We start from the raw sequence: 17,591 nt of genomic DNA, 5'->3' as shown, positions 1-17,591 counted from the left end.
TAGCCTTTGGGGTATCATGGCCATATCTAGTCAATGACATTGATGAGAAAAAACTCTTACCATGCAGCCCCCACAACAGATAGAGAGATAGCCAATCCAATTCCAAGGTTTGCCCACATGAAGGGAGATGTTTCTGTCAAAAACCTATCAGGAATAAAAGACATCAACATGAAAATAATCTGTGTTTTTATTTTTTCCACTCGAGGTTTGAAGGAAGTAGCAGGCACATTGTAAAAGCTCTCCTAAATATTTGTCAAAAAAGTGTATCTACAAGAACTCAAAAATGTTTACATGAAAAATAGATAGGTAGATAGGTATCAGTACACACACGCAGTCAAGTTTCGGGCCACGCCTGGAACGGCGCAGCCCCGACCTGGACGCCCGTTTTTCGCGCCTAAAAACGAGACAGAAAAATACCTCTTAATTCTCCTGCTCCTTGCTGGTCCCTGGGAGCTCGGCTCGGCGCGCACACAGCAGCAGGGGGGGCGGAGCGACAGAGTCGCGCTGATTCTGCAAGTGGGGGGGGGGGGCTAAGATAAATGAGGCACTATCGTGCCAGCAGCCCTGTGCGTGCGCGCAGTAGCCCAGAAACATTGGCACCTGCTGAAATCTGAGTGTTGCTTTTCACTGTTAAACTTCCAGAACAGGTGCTGCATTGGTGCATGCAAATTAAGGACTGTGTGTTTTGATAAACAAGTGTGTCAATTCAATACAGCAATGGAACAATGTCCACCAAGAACACAGAATTTCTTGCATGAGGAAATGGAGACATTAATGTCATTGAGCAGAGATGGCAGGAGCTAGAAACCAGCAACAGAGGTCGCATAAAAGTGCCACCTAAAGAAATGAAGAAATGCTAGAACTAAGTTGCAGAAGATTACTGCGCAGTGGTGCATACCACGAGATCTGGAAGCCAGTGTAAAAAGAAATGGCACGACCTTGGTCAAGTATTTAGTGTAAGTAATATTTTCAATTTTTAAATGTAATCGTAATTGTAATGTGACTATCTATATGTCCCACCCTGTAGAAAGACGCACTGTAAAAAGTTATATTTTACTCTTTGCAGAAGAAATTGGCCCACAACAAAAGGGAAGCAACTCGAACAGGAGGAGGCACAACCAATCTGCATCCACTGACACCCTTGGAACAGAGGGTAGCTGCTGTGATGAGTCGCACATGGAGAAAAGCAATCGGTACAGCACAAGCTAGGCCCACACGCGAGCAAGAGGGCAAGTCCTGAAAATGCATTGTGGCCCTTCAAATCAACCTGCTGCCTGGCCTATGTGTGAGAGTACTCATGTCACCAATCCTGCCCCCTCCCTTGCTCTTAAACATTTGACTGTTCTGATGTATTTTGCAGAACATGATGATGATGATGCCAACCCTGAGGATCCTGAAGGTACAGAACAAGAACCAGAACAACCAGATGCGGACGATCCAGACTGGATGATGGCGGCGATGACTGAAATGTCTACAGGGTAGAGCTGCCAAATTAGTATTTATGAGCCCCCATTAAGGGACATTAGAGTTTCAACCCCTTGCATAGGTTCCGGTTCCACCTTCCATGGTTTTGATTCTGATGTTGCGGGTCCCAGTGGTGCAATGCAACAGTTTACAGCCAGTGCACCACTGTCCGAGCCTGCGCCTCCCACTCGCATAGGTTCCGGTTCCACCTTCCATGGTTTTGATTCCGGCGTTGCGGGTCCCAGTGGTGCTGGTGATATAATGGAGCAGTTTACAGCCATTCACCCACCATCCCAGCCCACGGCTCGCACTCGAGTGCTGTCGTCTGGAACACCGAGCGGCCCACCGTCCCAGCCCGCGCCTCCCTGTGTAGTGGTGCCACGAGGCAGACGAGAAGGAGATTGGAAACACGCTCTCCTGAGATGCAGCTCAGGTTGTGGCATTGGGTGTGGAGACCAATGAGCTTACCCGATCACTCATCGGTAGCGTCAGTGCAGTGGGTGAAGAGGTGACGGTCCTGACGGGAGAAATAGCAGTAATGACACGGGAACTTAGGGAGGGAATGTCTGAGGAAGTGCAATTGACGGCACAGGCCGTCAGGGAGGGCATGCAAGTGACGGCACAGGCCATCATGGAGGTAGCTGCTCCAATAAGGGCACACAGCCCCACCAATCAAATGACACCCCTATGAAGAAGTGAACATTCACAGATGTGGATGAGAGATGGTTGCAGCCTTTCTTTGCTGCTTTTGTTCTTGATGTAGCTGTAGTAGCATTTTTCAAATTGAAATTGTTTTGTAAGTTTTGTAACTTTACAACTTATAATTGATCTTAGGGCTAAGTGATCTTAGTGTAAATGCTCTCATTTTGTAACTTATTTAATTTTGCATCTAAAAAGTGATCTTGAAGTTTAAGTGATCTTGAGTATAAGATTTTTCACATTGAAATTGTTTTGTAACTTTACAAGTTTATAAGTGATCTTAAAGAGTCATATTAAAAAGTAAAGTTTGATACAACAAATATTTTATTAGTGATGTTAACTTTTCAAGAAAATATTTTTTCATGAAAACTGATTCATCTTCCATTAACACAACACAACGTAGGAACAACTGCAAAGAATAAACATGTCCATGCACAACAGTGGTCGCAGAGCCCTCAGGCATCAGTAACTGAAGCGTTCACGGATGAGCTGCTAGCGCAGGGCTCGAGCAATCGTTAAAGGAGCACGATGGACGGCCCTCCTCCGACCTCATGCTCCGGCATCAGGCACTTGCATGCTTTCCTGATCGTCGTCATCATCCACATCCTGCTCTTCTGTAATACCATCATGCACTGGACCCTCACGTGGGTCTTCTGGTTCCACTAACAGCTCCTGCTGCCTCATGATGGCTAAGTTATGAAGCTTGCAGCACACAACAGTGAAGTGACCGACAATCTGAGGAGAGAGTGTGTTGCAAGTGGCCTCCGGAATGGTCCAGGCATCGGAAACGCTGTTTCAATATGCCAATGGTCCTCTCAATGATGCTGCGCGTCGCAATGTGCGCCATGTTGTATTGACGGTCAGCTTCTGTCCGTGTCACGTGTAGGGTCGTCATGAGCCAGGTGGTCAGGCCGTACCCTTTGTCTCCCAGTAGCCAGCTCTGCCCTTCTGGCTGCTGCTCAAACATGGCAGATATAACGCTGTCGCGTAGGATGAACGCATCATGGGTACTGCCAGGGTATCTCGTATCGACTGACATGATGCACTGCTTGTCGTTACACACGAGCTGCACATTGATGAAGTGGAAACCTTTTCTATTCCTGTACTGCTCTGAATCCTCCACGGGTGCTCACAAGGCTATGTGGGTACAATCAATGCAGCCCTGTACCTTTGGGAAGCCGGCAATCCTGAAGAAGCCCACAGCCCTCTCATGGATCGCTTGTGCGGTCATTGGGAAATTGATGGTCATTCCTCCATGCATACAGTGCAGGCATGTATTGCACGTTGAGAGATGGTGCACCCATCTCCAGTTGTAGCCTGAAACGATCCCGAGGCATAGAAGGCAAGTGCAGCTGTTACCTTCACTTCAACAGACAAGGCAGTTGGGTGTTCTGCTTCTGGGCTGGAAATCTGCTCTCAGCATATCACAGATCTCGACGACAACTTCTCTGCGGAAACGCAGCCTTTTGACACAATCAGCCTCACTCATGTCAAGGTACGAGCGCCTGGCTCGATATTGCCGACGTGGGTAAGGTCTCCCTCCCATCAGCCTACAGGCTATGACATTCCTGGTGTGGTGAGCTCTAATCAATTCTCTCATACGCCGTGAATTGCTGGCAAACCATTGCATAATCCGTGGTGTTGACAATGCAGCACCCATTCTGCAAATGTAAGTTTCAAACTGGCTACCTCTCCGTCCCTATGGCCTCAGTCTCCAGCGCAACTTGAAGGCTGCTTGCTGTGTCTTCGGTCGCCGTCAGCCACTGCCGCCGCCCCTATCCCCTGGCCGAATGGCCTCAGCTTCCCTCGCAGCTCAAAGGCTGCTAGTTTGCTCTGTCTTCGGCTGCCGTCGAGCCACTGATGCCACCCCCATCTCCTACATGGAAAGGCCTGCCTGAAGCACCGCAGCTCGAAGGCTGCTTGCTGCCGTTGTTATTGGGCTGCCGTCGAGTCACTGACACCCCCGTCTCCAACATGGAAGCCTGCCTGAAGCACCGCAACTCGAAGGCTGCTGCTGCTTCGCAAAGGTAGGAATATTCAATATTTTGTCTTTGCTTTGTTTATAATTTGTCAAGATGGCTCTTTATTTGTATAAGACTGTTGAATGCTTGTAGAATTTAATTACTTCCCTTCTCCTCCACCCCCCCTCCCCCCTGCCTTGTTCCCTACGCTTGATTTCTAAAGTGTAAGTAAGGTTTTTCTGAGCGTACAAAAATCTACACTTACTCCATTCTAAGTTAGTTTGGAGTAAGTTTTCACTGCCTAAACTTTCAAAACAGGCGTAAATGGCCGGACACGCCCCCTTTTGAAAAAAAAATCGGTTCCAAAATGAAACTGTTCTAACTGACTAGAACTGGAGCAAACTAAATGCCGAAAATTGCAATTTCTAAGATACTCCATTCTAAACCAATTCCTCCAAAAAAATAGGAGCAACTCAGGCCGAAACTTGACCTCACAGTAACCAGAAGCTACCTTGAAACTATAAACATACATTTTGTGGAAATGTATTTTTTTATCTAAGCTGATACCACACGGTATTTGTGTGCCCGTTGCAATATATATAACAAAATGGAGTCCGGGTCCTTCCAGAACTTTCTGCATAAAAGCAGTCGGCTTGCATAAACAGCTAAACCTGGTTTGAGATGGCTGATGGCCATCAGACAGCTAGGAGACAAGTCATGCTGAGACAAGTACCCCCCCCCCCCCCATGGTGCTCTCCTATTGTCTATACGACACCAGTTCCATGCCACCCCACCCTTTTCGAAGTACTCAAACCACCAGCCATTATCTCTTGTCGAGACCTCATCCATTTGATGCAAAAAGATAAACTGACTAGGAAACTGGACAATCCTGACACAATGCAAGATAGGTAATAGCTCATTACCACACACTCATGGAGTAATGGCCAGCTGGCCAACTAATAACCCTGACAAAAGGAAATATCTGGAAACCATGTCAGGACAAGGATGTAATAATTAACTCTTTATCTGTATTCACTGACTGCGAGACAGAGCCAATACACAGGGAGAGGCCATAACTTTGGTTTTACTGTATAAATATCTTGTGAAACTGTACCATTTCGGAGGTATTCACTTAGCCCTTAACTGAGTGTGACCTGCCCCTTGCTAGCAAGTAAATTAAAGAAACTTCTGCCGGAGCTGAAAGTGTCGGGAGTCATTTTTTTCGGAGGGCGAGATTTCGATAATTTCCACAATCCGACAGCATAATCGCACTCTCTGAAAGGATTATTTGCCCACATTGCATTTGCAGCATCAGTTGCCAGAACCACACCAAGTAAAAATAATTTCTTCACTAAATGTTAATGTAGAACATTTATCAGAACAACCCAATTTGCAAGGTCATTGTTCAGCATGTTTTAACCAAAAATAAGAACACAGTAAACTTTACATCAACACACGAGAACAAGATTAAAACAAGATTCTACCACAAAGATCAGGGCACACCCCGTTCCTGGAAGAAACTGAAATACTGACTCAATGCGAGATTTGAGCACCTTCATTATCAAATGGGAATCAATCCATTTCCCTCTTAAGTTGAAGATGAAGTTCTGTGCACCCATCAGATGACCTGTACTGCATTTGAGTTCAAAATGATTAGCGTCGTCTCCCTTTTTAAAAAAAAAAACTTTTCATTTGAGCAGCTAATGCTCTTTGACATTATTCCACCATGATGATCTCATGTACAATTTCTTCACAGTATACAAAATTTGCTTGATATTGGCAATAAAAACCATGGCATCCTTCTTCCTCTCCCTCCCCTTGAGTTGGTAAACACGTTTACAGAAACAACCACTGATCTATTGTATGTACATGTGCGCAACGGGGAGGGAGGGAGGGAAGAGGGAGAAAGAATGAATGAATCACAAATACAAAAGCAAAATACTGCGGATGCTGGAATCTGGAATAAAAACAGAAAATGTTGGAAATCTCAGCAGGTCAGGCAGCATCTGTGGAGAAGACACAGAGTTAACGTTTTGGGTCAACGACCCTTCATCAGAACTGAATGAATCTCCCTGGTTATATTCAAATGAAAGATTTAAGTATTTAACTCTTCTTCCTTCCCCCTCACTATTCAGTGCAAAGCCACCAACCCCCCTTCCCTCCCTCTCCACTTCCGCTATTCTTATTGGTTCATCTCACTCTGAAAACCCACAAATGTTGCAACAACTGTCATCATTATTGGCTGGGGGAAGAAGTTTCAAACCTATTGAATAACAATCTCTTTTTTTTCTGTCTAATTCTGCCTATTTAAAGAAAACACATGTTTAAATATTGACGTGCCACTATCAAACTTGAAGTTATCAAGACCAACCGAGTGTACTAAAATATATACAGATACAATTAAGAAATGAAGTCCAGGGTACTTTATTTTAAATCGGTTCTATCAGACCATTATGCACGGAGACTCTTCCAGTTTCTCTTCCTCCTTAGTTTCTCTCCCTTACCACCATGCACCAGCATTCACTTTAACAGTAACTATTTTGTAACAGTTGATTTTAAAAAATAAGACCAGTAGTGATAGCAAAATGCAATATTACATACGAATCAACAACACTTCTGCTTAAACTACACGCAAATCAGTATATCAACATGTAAAAACAGCACTCCCATTATATGGGTTTCAAATATTGCATTGGTGTATTCCATTTCCTGCACCAAGCATTGTTCAAGCAAACACACACTTCCTTTTTTTTTAAAAAATTCAGGTTTATTTTGGTCCTTTTTTTGGTCGCTGAAGGCTATGGCACGTCAACCCTATTCTATGGAATGCCCTGCCTAAACCTGCCCACCTTTCCATTTCACTCCACTTTGTAAAACCTTAAATCCCACCCTTTCAAACAATTTTTCAGATTCCTCTTCCAATTCTCACACCATGATTTAATAACATCTCCTTTATTCATATTTTTCTCCTCCCTATCTTAAGCACCCAAGGACATTGTCTTCATAAAAGGTGCAACACAAATGCTGGTTATGCTACATCTCTCCTCCCCAACCCACCCTCCATCCCACAAAAGACTTTGGACTGTGTTTCATCCTGCACATGGATCTCTGTTGGAGCTATAATGAAGTGTCTGTACTTGCCTCTCTACATGCTCACCAGCCTTAATGGCTGCAGTTTATTTTGTACTTTGTCTCTGCCTTTGCCATCAGACTTCCTGAACTAATAGTCATATCTCAAGTGATGCCGTTACAAAGCATCACTTCCATTTATTTAACCTCATCCAAAATGTAAAAAAAAATCAAGGCAGGCACATTTTAAACTTACAATAAACCACAATACCTTTGAATATATAACCAGGAATTCCAATTGTACACAAAAAACAAAGTACATTTTAGGACATAGAATTCTAACATTAAAGTGTTAAAATCATGAGGCAGCAGTCAGGAATTCCCAGTTTTGTACAGAATGATCAAAAGAAAATGAAGTTGTAGACTACACCCAATTCTGGCATTCTGGTATCAGACAGATACTTCAAATGCAGTACCAGGCACTACAGGTCACATGATGCGTTCACAAAAAATTCAGTTTCCACCTGAATCATTTAAAATTCATCCTACCATGCCACGTCTTGGTCATGAAGGATTTGAGGTGGAATGGAAAGGGCGCGAGGCAGAAGCAAGATGCTGTCTCATACGAGAGGGTAGTAAATTATTCATATACCGAGTGCCACTCTTCCCACCACACAAAATATGAAGTTGGAACAGACTTCCTATCTATTGTAGAGATGTCAGTAATTGGGATTTCACTATCCCCCAAAAATTATGAGACAAACTGCTTTCACGTTTTATATTTCCCATGGGAGCTAATCTTGGCCCCGAAACACCAATCCCTGCACTGCCCAGTAGCTGAAACTGGCAAAACAAAAATCGTAAAATGTTCCAAGGCCTTTCACAGGAGTGCAATCAGACAAAAATTGACAGAGCCAAAGAAGTAGTTTTAGGAAAAGTGATTAAAAGCTTTATCTAAGGGGTAGGTTTTAAGGAGGGCCTTATAAGTGGGGACACAGATGTTCAGGAGGAAATTCCAGAGCTTAAGGAGATTCATCAACATTTGATTACACCATCTTGAATTTGCTAGGTTCTGGGTGTACAAATGCAGGATGAAGTGACAAGCATGGCAGAATTCTGGGACAAGACTCTAGCCATTTGTCCTAGTCAAGGAATGAGATGAGTAAGAATGTAAGAAATAGGAGCAAGAGTAGGCTATATGGCCTCTCGAGCCTGCTCCGCCATTTAACATGATCATGGCTGATCCGATCATGGACTCAGGTCCACTTCCCTGCCTGCTCCCCATTACCCCTTATCGGTTAAGAAACTGTCGATCGCCACCTTAAATTTATTCAATGATCCAGCTTCCACAACTGAAGCAGTGAATTCCACAGATTTACAACCCTCAGCAGAAATTCCTCATCTCAGTTTTAAATGAGTAGCACTTTATTCTAAGATTATGCCCCCTAGTTCTAGTCTCCCCTATCAATGAAAACATCCTCTCTGCTACCACCTTGTCAAGCCCCCTCGTAATCTTGTATGTTTCAATAAGATCGCCTCTCATTCTTCTGAATTCCGATGAGTAGAGGCCCAACCTACTCAACCTTTCCTCGTAAGTCAACCCCATCACCTCCAGAATCAACCTTGTGAACCTTCTCTGAACTGCCTCCAAAGCAAGTATATCCTCTTAAATATGGAAACCAAAACTGCACGCAGTATTCCAGGTGTGGCCTCACCAATATCTTGTATAACTGTAGCAAGACTTCCCTGCTTTTATACTCCATCCCCATTGCAATAAAGACCAAGATTCCATTGGCCTTCCTGATCACTTGCTGTACCTGCATACCATCCTTTTGTGTTTCATACACAAGTACCCCCAGGTCCCACAGCACTTTGCAAATTTTCTCCATTTCACTAATAACTTGCTCTTTGATTTTTTTCTGCCAAAGTGCATAACCTCACACTTTCCAACATTATAATCCATCTGCCAAATTTTTGCTCACTCACTTACCCTGTATGTCCTTTTGCAGATTTTGTGTGTCCTCCTCACACATTGCTTTTCCCCATCTTCGTATCATCAGCAAACTTGGCTGCGTTACACTCGGTCCCTTATTCCAAGTCATTAATATAGATTGTAAATAGTTGGGGTTCCAATACGGATCCCTGCAGCACATCACTGGTTACCGATTGCCAACCCGACAATGAACCATTTATCCCGACTCTGTTTGTTAACCTATCCTCTATCCATGCCAATATATTACCTCCAACCCAGTGAACTTTTATCTTGTACAGTAACCTTTTATGTGGCGCCTTGTCAAATGCCTTCTGGAAGTCCAAATACACCACATCCACTGGTTCCCCTTTGTCCACCCTGTTCGTTACATCCGCAAAGAATGGTAGCAAATTTGTCAAATTTGACTTCCCCTTCATAAATCCATGCTGACTCTGCCTGACTGAATTATGTTTTTCCAAATGTCCTGCTACTACTACTTTAATAAATGGACTCCAACATTTTCCCAACCACAGATGTTAGGCTAACTGGTCTATAGTTTCCTGGTTTTTGTCTGCCTCCTTTTTTGAATAGGGGCGTTACTTTTGCAGTTTTCCAATCTGCTGGGACCTCCCCAGAATCCAGGGAATTTTGGTAAATTACAACGGTTATGTATGCAACCCTATGTAACCAGTATTATACTGCCACCAGAGGAGCACTGTATATAAGCAGCCTCACATGCTTTACGAGCACTCTGGAGTTAGTATAAAAGGAACTAAGGTCACACTTACTCACGTCTACAGTACTCAGTTACATTACTTTATTTGAGACAACAACTGGCAACGAGATAATGAACCACCACGCGAAAAGGCAGAGAACTGTCGGCATCCTGGAGAAATTCTCAGAAAGGGACGATTGGGAGGCCTTCATGGAGCGACTCGACCAATACTTCGTGGCCAACGAGTTGGAAGGGAGCGCGAACACTGCCAAACGAAGGGCGATCCTCCTCACTGTCTGCGGAGCAACAACCTATGGCCTCATGAAGAACCAACAGCCAAATGCTATGAAGAACTGTGTACGCTGGTCCGGGAGCACCTAAATCCGAAGGCGAGTGTTCTGATGGCAAGGTATTGATTTCACACATGTCAACAGTCTGAAGGCCAGGAAGTGGCAAACTACGTCGTTGAACTAAGGCGCCTTGCAGGACATTGCGAATTCGATGGATTCCTGGAGCAAATGCTAAGAGACTTTTTTGTGCTTGGCATTGGCCATAAGGTTATCCTTCGCAAACTATTGAAACACCGAATCTGAGCAAAGCCGTAACGATAGTCCAGGCATTTATGTCCACCAACGACAACACCAAACAAAATTCGCAGCATAGAGGTTTCGGCAAGTACTTTGCACAAAGTAACGTCGTTTTCAAGCAGGAATGCATATGGCAGAACGTATATGCCTGCAGCTGCACGACATCAGATGACCCAGAATCCACCATCAAGCGTTAATGCGAGGCAATTGACATCTTGGTGCCACTGCGGAGGCGATCATCGAGTCCATCAATGCCGCTTCAAACACTATGCGTGCAAAGGCTGTGGAACAATGGGGCACCTCCAGCGAGTGTGCAGACGAGCTGCAAACCCTGCAAACCACCATATTCCAGAGGAAGACCGATCCATGGCGGATCAAACTGAACTAGAGACTCAAACCGAGGAGGCAGAAGCGTACGGGGTACAAAATGTCCATCGATCATGTTAACAGTTGAACTGAACGGAATTCGAGCATCCATGGAACTGGACACGGGTGCGAGTCAGTCTATCATGAGCAAAAAGGCCTTCGACAGGCTGTGGTGCAACAAGGCACACAGGCCCAAGCTGAGCCCTATTCATACCAAGCTGAGAACTTACACTAAAGAGCTGATTCCTGTAATTGAAAGCGCAGCAGTAAAAGTCGATGATGTAGCAGTGCATGAACTCCCACTATGGATCGTACCAGGAGCTGGCCCCACACAGTTCGGCAGAAGCTGGCTGGAAAAAATCCGCTGGAACTGGGACGACATCCGAGCACTTTTGTCCGTCGATGACGCCTCATGTGCCCAGGTTCTGAGCAAGTTTCTGTCGTTATTTGAGCCAGGCATCAGAAGTTTCTCGGGGGCGAAGGTGCAGATCCACTTGGTTCCCGGTACACGACCCATCCACCACAAGGCACAGGCGGTGCCATACATGATGCATGAGAAAGTGGAGATCGAGCTGGACAGGCTGCAACGAAAGGGCATCATTTTGCCGGTAGAGTTCAACGAGTGGGCCAGTCAGATTGTTCCGGTCTTCAAGGGCGAATTTGTGGGAACTATAAAGTAATTAATCATTTTTCGCTGCAGGACCAGTACCCGCTACCCAAGACAGACAACCTATTTGCGACCCTGGCAGGAGGGAAGACATTCACCAAGTTGGATCTGACCTCGGCCTACATGACGCAGGAGCTGGCGGAATCTTCGAAAGGCCTCATCTCCATCAACATGCAAAAAGGTCTGCTCATCTACAATAGATGCCGTTCGGGATTCGATCGGCTGTGGCAATTTTTCAAAGGAACATGGAGAGCCTGCTAAAGTTGGTTCTGCACACCGTGGCTCTCCAGGACGACATATTGATCGCAGGTCGGGACACCACCAAACACTTGAAGAACGTGGAAGAGGTTGTAAATCGGCTAGATCGTGTGGGACTCAGGTTGAAACACTCGGTGTGTTTTCCTGGCACCAGAGGTCGAGTTCTTAGGGAGAAGAATCGCGGCAGATGGCATCAGACCCACCGACACCAAGAGGGAGGCCATCAAGAACGCACCGAGATCACAGAATGTGACGGAGCTGCAGTCGTTCCTGGGACGACTCAATTATTTTGGTCATTTCCTACCCGGGTTAAGCAACTTGCTAGAACCTCGACATGTGTTGCTACGCAAGGGAGATGACTGGGTATGGGGGAATTCACAAGAGGCTGCTTTTGAGAAAGCCAGAAATGTGTTATGTTCCAACAAACTGCTTATTCTGTACGACCCATGTAAACGTTTACTGCTAGCTTGCGATGCGTCTTCATACGGGGTCAGGTGTGTGTTACAACAAGCAAACGAATTGGGAACATTGCAACCGGTCGCCTATATGTCCAGGAGATTGTCCAAGGACGAAAGGGCCTACAGCACGATTGAAAAATTTCTGGCATGCGTTTATGGGGTAAAAAAAATTCACCAGTATCTGTTTGGGCTTAAGTTCGAGTTAGAAACTGACCATAAGCCGCTCAGCTATTCTCAGAGAGCAAAGGTATTAACACCAATACCGCTGCTCGCATCCAAAGATGGGCACTCACGCTGTCTGCATATAACTATGAATCCGCCACAGACCAGGCACAGAGAACTGCACTGATGCGCTCGGTCGGCTACCATTGCCCACCACCGGGGTGGAAATGGCACAGCCTGCAGACTTGCTCTTGGTGATGGATGAATTTGAAAACGAAAAGTCATCCGTTATGGCCTGCCAGATCAGGACTTGGACCAGCCAGGATCCTCTATTGTCCCTTGTAAAAAAAAAACTGTCCTCCATGGGAGCTGGTCCAGCATGAAGAGATCCTGCCGTTCCAGTGGCGCAAAGACAAAATGTCCATACGGGCGGACTGTCTTTTGTGGAGTAATCGCGTGGTTTTGTCTAAGAAAGGTAGGGAAACATTCATATGCGACCTACACAGTACCCACCCAGGCATAGTAATGATGAAAGGTATAGCCAGATCCCATGTGTGGTGGCCCGGCATCGACTCAGATTTGGAGTCTTGCGTGCGCCAATGCAACACTTGCTCTCAACTGAGCAATGCACCCAGGGAGGCACCGCTAAGTTTGTGGTCATGGCCCTCCAAACCGTGGTCTAGGATCCACGTTGACTTTGCTGGCCCGTTTCTAGGCAAAATGTGTTTGGTTGTTGTGGATGTTTATTCAAAATGCATTGTGTGCAATAATGTCTGTAAGCACGTCCACTGCCACCATCGAAAGCCTACGAGCCATGTTTGCCATGCACATCCTGCCTGATGTCCTTGTCAGCGACAATGGGTCGTGCTTCACCAGTACTGAAGTCATGATCCGCAATGGGATCAAGCATGTCACATCTGCCCCGTTCAAGCCCGCATCCAATGGCCAGGCAGAACGGGCAATCCAAACCATCAAGCAAAGCTTGAAACGCGTGTCGGAAGGCTCCCTGCAGACCCACCTGTCCAGAGTCCTGCTCAGCTACTGCACCAGACCCTACTCGCTCACCAGGGTTCCTCCAGCCGAGCTGTTCATGAAAAGGGTGCTCAAAACAAGGCTCTTTCTTGTCCACCCTGATCACGTCGAGGACAGACAGCATCAACAAAGCATGTACCATGATCGCGCAGACGAGCTGCAAACTGACAGCACAGTTGACCACGAAGCTGAACTCACCATCCCCAGCAGCCCAGCGAAGAACCAACCAACTCACCTACACCTGCACAGGTGTACATTTGTACAGAGACAATCGACTAGGGAGCAAAAGGCCCCAGATTGTCTCACCCTGTAAATAAGTGTACTATTGACTTTGGGAGGGAGTGATGTTATGTATGCAACCCCACGTAACCAGTATTATACCGCTACCGGAGGGCGTACCTGTTGGGAGTCCCAAGGGATCCCAGCATCCCTTGAGAGCACTGTGTATCAGCAGGCCTCCCATGCTGTACCAGCACTCGAGTTAGAATAAAGGAACTAAGGTCACACTTACGTCTACAGTACTCAGTTACATTACTTTATTTGAGATAACAACAATCATGCATCCACTATCCCTGCCGCTACTTCTCTTAAGACCCGAGGAAGCAAACCACCAGGGGATTTACCCGCCTTTAGTCCCATTATCTTACCGAGTACCACCTCCTCAGTGATTGCGGTATCTTCTCTCTCCCTCCCTCCCCCCACCCCACCCATAGCCCCTTGACTATCCAGTGTTGGAATACTGTTAGTGTCCTCTACAGTAAAGACTGATACAAAATATTTGTTGAGTTTCTGCCATCTCCATGTTCCCCATTACTAATTCCCCCATCTCATCCTCTTAGGGACCAACATTTACCTTAGCCACTCTTTTCCTTTTTATATACCGATAGAAACTCTATCTCTTTTTATATTTTGTGCTAGTTTACTTTCATAGTCTATCTTCCCTTTCTTAATAATTTTTTTGAGTCATTCTTTGCTGGCTTTTAAAAGCTTCCCAATTTTCTGTCCTCCCACTAGTTTTGGCTACTTTGTATGACCTTGTTTTTAATTCGATACGATCCTTTATTTCTTTAGTTAGCCACAGATGGCTATCTTTTGAGGAGAAACTTCTTCACTCAGAATTGTGAACCTGTGGAATTCTCTACCACAGAAAGCTGTTGAGGCCAGTTCGCTAGATATATTCAAAAGGGAGTTAGATGTGGCCCTTCCGGCTTAAAGGGATCAAGGGGTATGGAGAGAAAGCAGGAATGGGGTACTGAAGTTGCATGATCAGCCATGATCATATTGAATGGTGGTGCAGGCTCGAAGAGCCGAATGGCCTACTCCTGCACCTATTTTCTATGTTTCTAGGTTTTCTTTCACACCCTTTCCTCCTCACGAATATATTTTTCTTGAGTTGTGAAATATCTCCTTAAATGTATGCCACTGTTCATCAACCGCCCTACACTTTAATCTATTTTCCCAGTCCACTTTGGCAAACTCTGCCCTCATACCTTTGTAGTCTCCTTTATTTAAGCAGTATACTGGTTTGATTTCAGGAAGGTTTCAGAAGGAAAATAAAAGGGGGAAAAAAAGGTTCTCCCCAAACATATGACATCAGCTGATATTTTGTTTAGCATCTCAAACAAAATCCTGCTACTCCAAGAGCCTGGAGCAGCTGGAAGGAGTTTTAAACATAAGCGCCTCCCTGACAACGGAGGCAGCTCGAATCTGGAGCAGCTGGATGGAGTTTTAAACATAAGCGTTTCCCTGACAACGGAGGCAGCTCAAGCAGAGAGCTATTACCGGTCCTGTCAGGGGGACAAAACGAGAAATAAAAAGTGTTAAATGACGACATCACAAGGATGGAGGACAGTGATTGGTTCTTCCATATTGATTTAATCTGGACAGGGAATTAATCTTAAAGAAAGCTAATAACTGATTTAATTTGCTTCAATTGATGATTTTCTCATTTTAAACTTAATTTATAATTATGGTATATTATTTAATTTTGTTTAATTATAATTAAACTATTATATTGATTTTACTATTGTAAACTCCTTATTGTATCATTTACAATGTAATTTGAATTTCTTCTTTTAGTTTTTTCGCCTGTGTCTATCTGCATGCGCATTTTGGCTGCCGCTTCAGACCAGAGCCGTTAACTTCTTTTTGCACTTTCTTCTCCCGCTTTCCCTCAACGGTCAATATCCAACATGTTGTAAAATTGTTGTGAAGCGCCTTGGGACGTTTTACTACGTTAAAGACACGATATAAATAACAGTTATTATTATGACATAGAATAAATGATACAATTATTCCCTGTACTTACCATGAGCTAAGTAGTTGAGTATATTAAACCTGGAAAACTTAAGTTTCACAATAGTGAACCTCAGAAGAGCCCCAACCGAAAGCACACGTATAAATTCAGCTCGTGCACATTCAATTTAAACAAGCGAGAAAGGTTTTTTGAAAATATGCTGATTGTTACTAATCAGCTTGGAAATAATTTAAAAGGACCAATTCAAATGCTACAAATAAATAAGAACTTAATGTTTCTTTAAAATTACTTACCATCCTATATCAAAGCGAAATCCTAGGTCAAATATTGTGTAACAAATGCCTGCAATAGAAATAAACAAAGTAGCATTTGAGATCAATGAAAAGTCTTTCAATAGTAAACATTTTATACCAAAAAGATGTTATTTTATGTATACTAAGAAATCTATTCATGCTTTAAACTGGCTATCAGCATCAGATCATAGCTGTATCCAGAAATAAAATAAGGTTCATGAAATACACATTAGGTCTTTACTGCTGTTCTGCTTAAAATTAAGTCTGCCCATAGTTCTGCAACAACTTTACTTCATTGCTCTACTGTTTTCAGAGGGTATAGGCCAAAAATTACGCCTCGCCAGGTGTGTACGAAGTGCGCACAGACCCAGCGAGGCAATGCAAAAGCCGTTTTTTGGGGCGCGATGCACTTAAGCCAAAAACCAGCTTTTCCGACCTGTTAAGATTTCTCTTGACAGATCCTCTGCATCCCCGGCAGAAGCACATCCGCGCGGCAGAGATTGGGCTATTTGCCCAGCGAATGTCTTCAAACTTTTATGCCTGTAAGAATTTTAAAATATATCAAAATTAAATTTAAACACTCTTTTATATTAATAACCCTGTCCATTAAGATAAGTTTATTGTTAACACTATTACAAGAAAAAAAAATTCAAAAAATATACTTTCTAAAACATTTAATTACATTTAATTTCAATTAATTTAAAATATGTAGTGTTTTATTTATGTGAAGTAGCATGATTGAATTTCAAATTCAGATGGAGGGTGAGAAAGCTGGATCTCTAACTAGCGTACTAAGCTTAAATAAAAGGAGACTATGAAGGTATGAGGGCAGAGTTGGGTAAAGTGGACTGGGAAAGTAGATTAAAGTGTAGGACAGTAATGATGAACATGGTGTACATTTGAGATATTTCACAACTCTCAAGAAAAATATATTCCAGTGAGGAGGAAAGGGTGTAAAAGATAGTCATCCGTGGCTAACTAAAGAAATAAAGGACAGTATCCAATTAAAAACAACGGCATGCAAAGTGGGCAAAACTAATGGGAGGACAGAAGACTGGGAAGCTTTAAAAAGCCAGCAAAGAACAACTAAAAAAATGATTAAGCAAGGGACGATAGACTATGAAAGTAAACTAGCACAAAATATAAAAACAGAGTTTCTATAGATATATAAAAAAGAAAAGAGTGGCTAAGGTAAATGTTGGTCCCTCAGAGGATGAGATGGGGGAATTAGTAATGGAGAACATGGAGATGGCAGAAACTCTGAACAAATATTTTGTATCAGTCTTTACGGTAGAGGACACCAACAATGTTCCAACAGTGGATAGTCAAGAGGCTATGGGGGGGGGAGGGGGGCGGCGGATGATCTTACCACAATCATTAAGGGGGTGTTACTCAGTAAGATAACTGGACTGAAGGCGGATAAATCCCCTGGACTTGATGGCTTGCATCCTCGGGTCTTAAGATAAGTAGCGGCAGGGATTGTGGATGCATTGGTTGTATTTTACCAAAATTCCCTGGATTCTGGGGAGGTCTCAGCAAATTGGAAAACTGCAAATGTAACGCCCCTATTTAAAAAAAAAAAGGAGGCAGGCAAAAACCAGGAAACTATACACCAGTTAGCCTAACATCTA

The 17,591-nt window shown here is 44.1% G+C and overlaps 1 protein-coding gene across 1 annotated transcript in view; it reads right to left on the bottom strand.

Annotated features, from left to right (window-relative positions):
- The window catches only part of atp6v0b (ATPase H+ transporting V0 subunit b), a 49,523-nt gene that overhangs the window by 18,037 nt on the left and 13,895 nt on the right, over positions 1-17,591 (bottom strand). The window contains exons 2-3 of the mRNA XM_070886767.1: positions 15,961-16,009; positions 61-144 (exon numbers count right to left, since the gene is read on the bottom strand). Of these exons, the coding sequence (XP_070742868.1) occupies positions 61-144; positions 15,961-16,009 (133 nt within the window). The remainder of the gene's footprint in view (positions 1-60; positions 145-15,960; positions 16,010-17,591) is intronic.

This window comes from Pristiophorus japonicus, chromosome 8, assembly GCF_044704955.1.
Source record: "Pristiophorus japonicus isolate sPriJap1 chromosome 8, sPriJap1.hap1, whole genome shotgun sequence".
In the NCBI taxonomy this organism is placed as follows: Eukaryota; Metazoa; Chordata; class Chondrichthyes; family Pristiophoridae; genus Pristiophorus; species Pristiophorus japonicus.
Note: the sequence above shows the minus strand (reverse complement) of the source record. Positions and strands in the feature narration are given on the sequence as shown.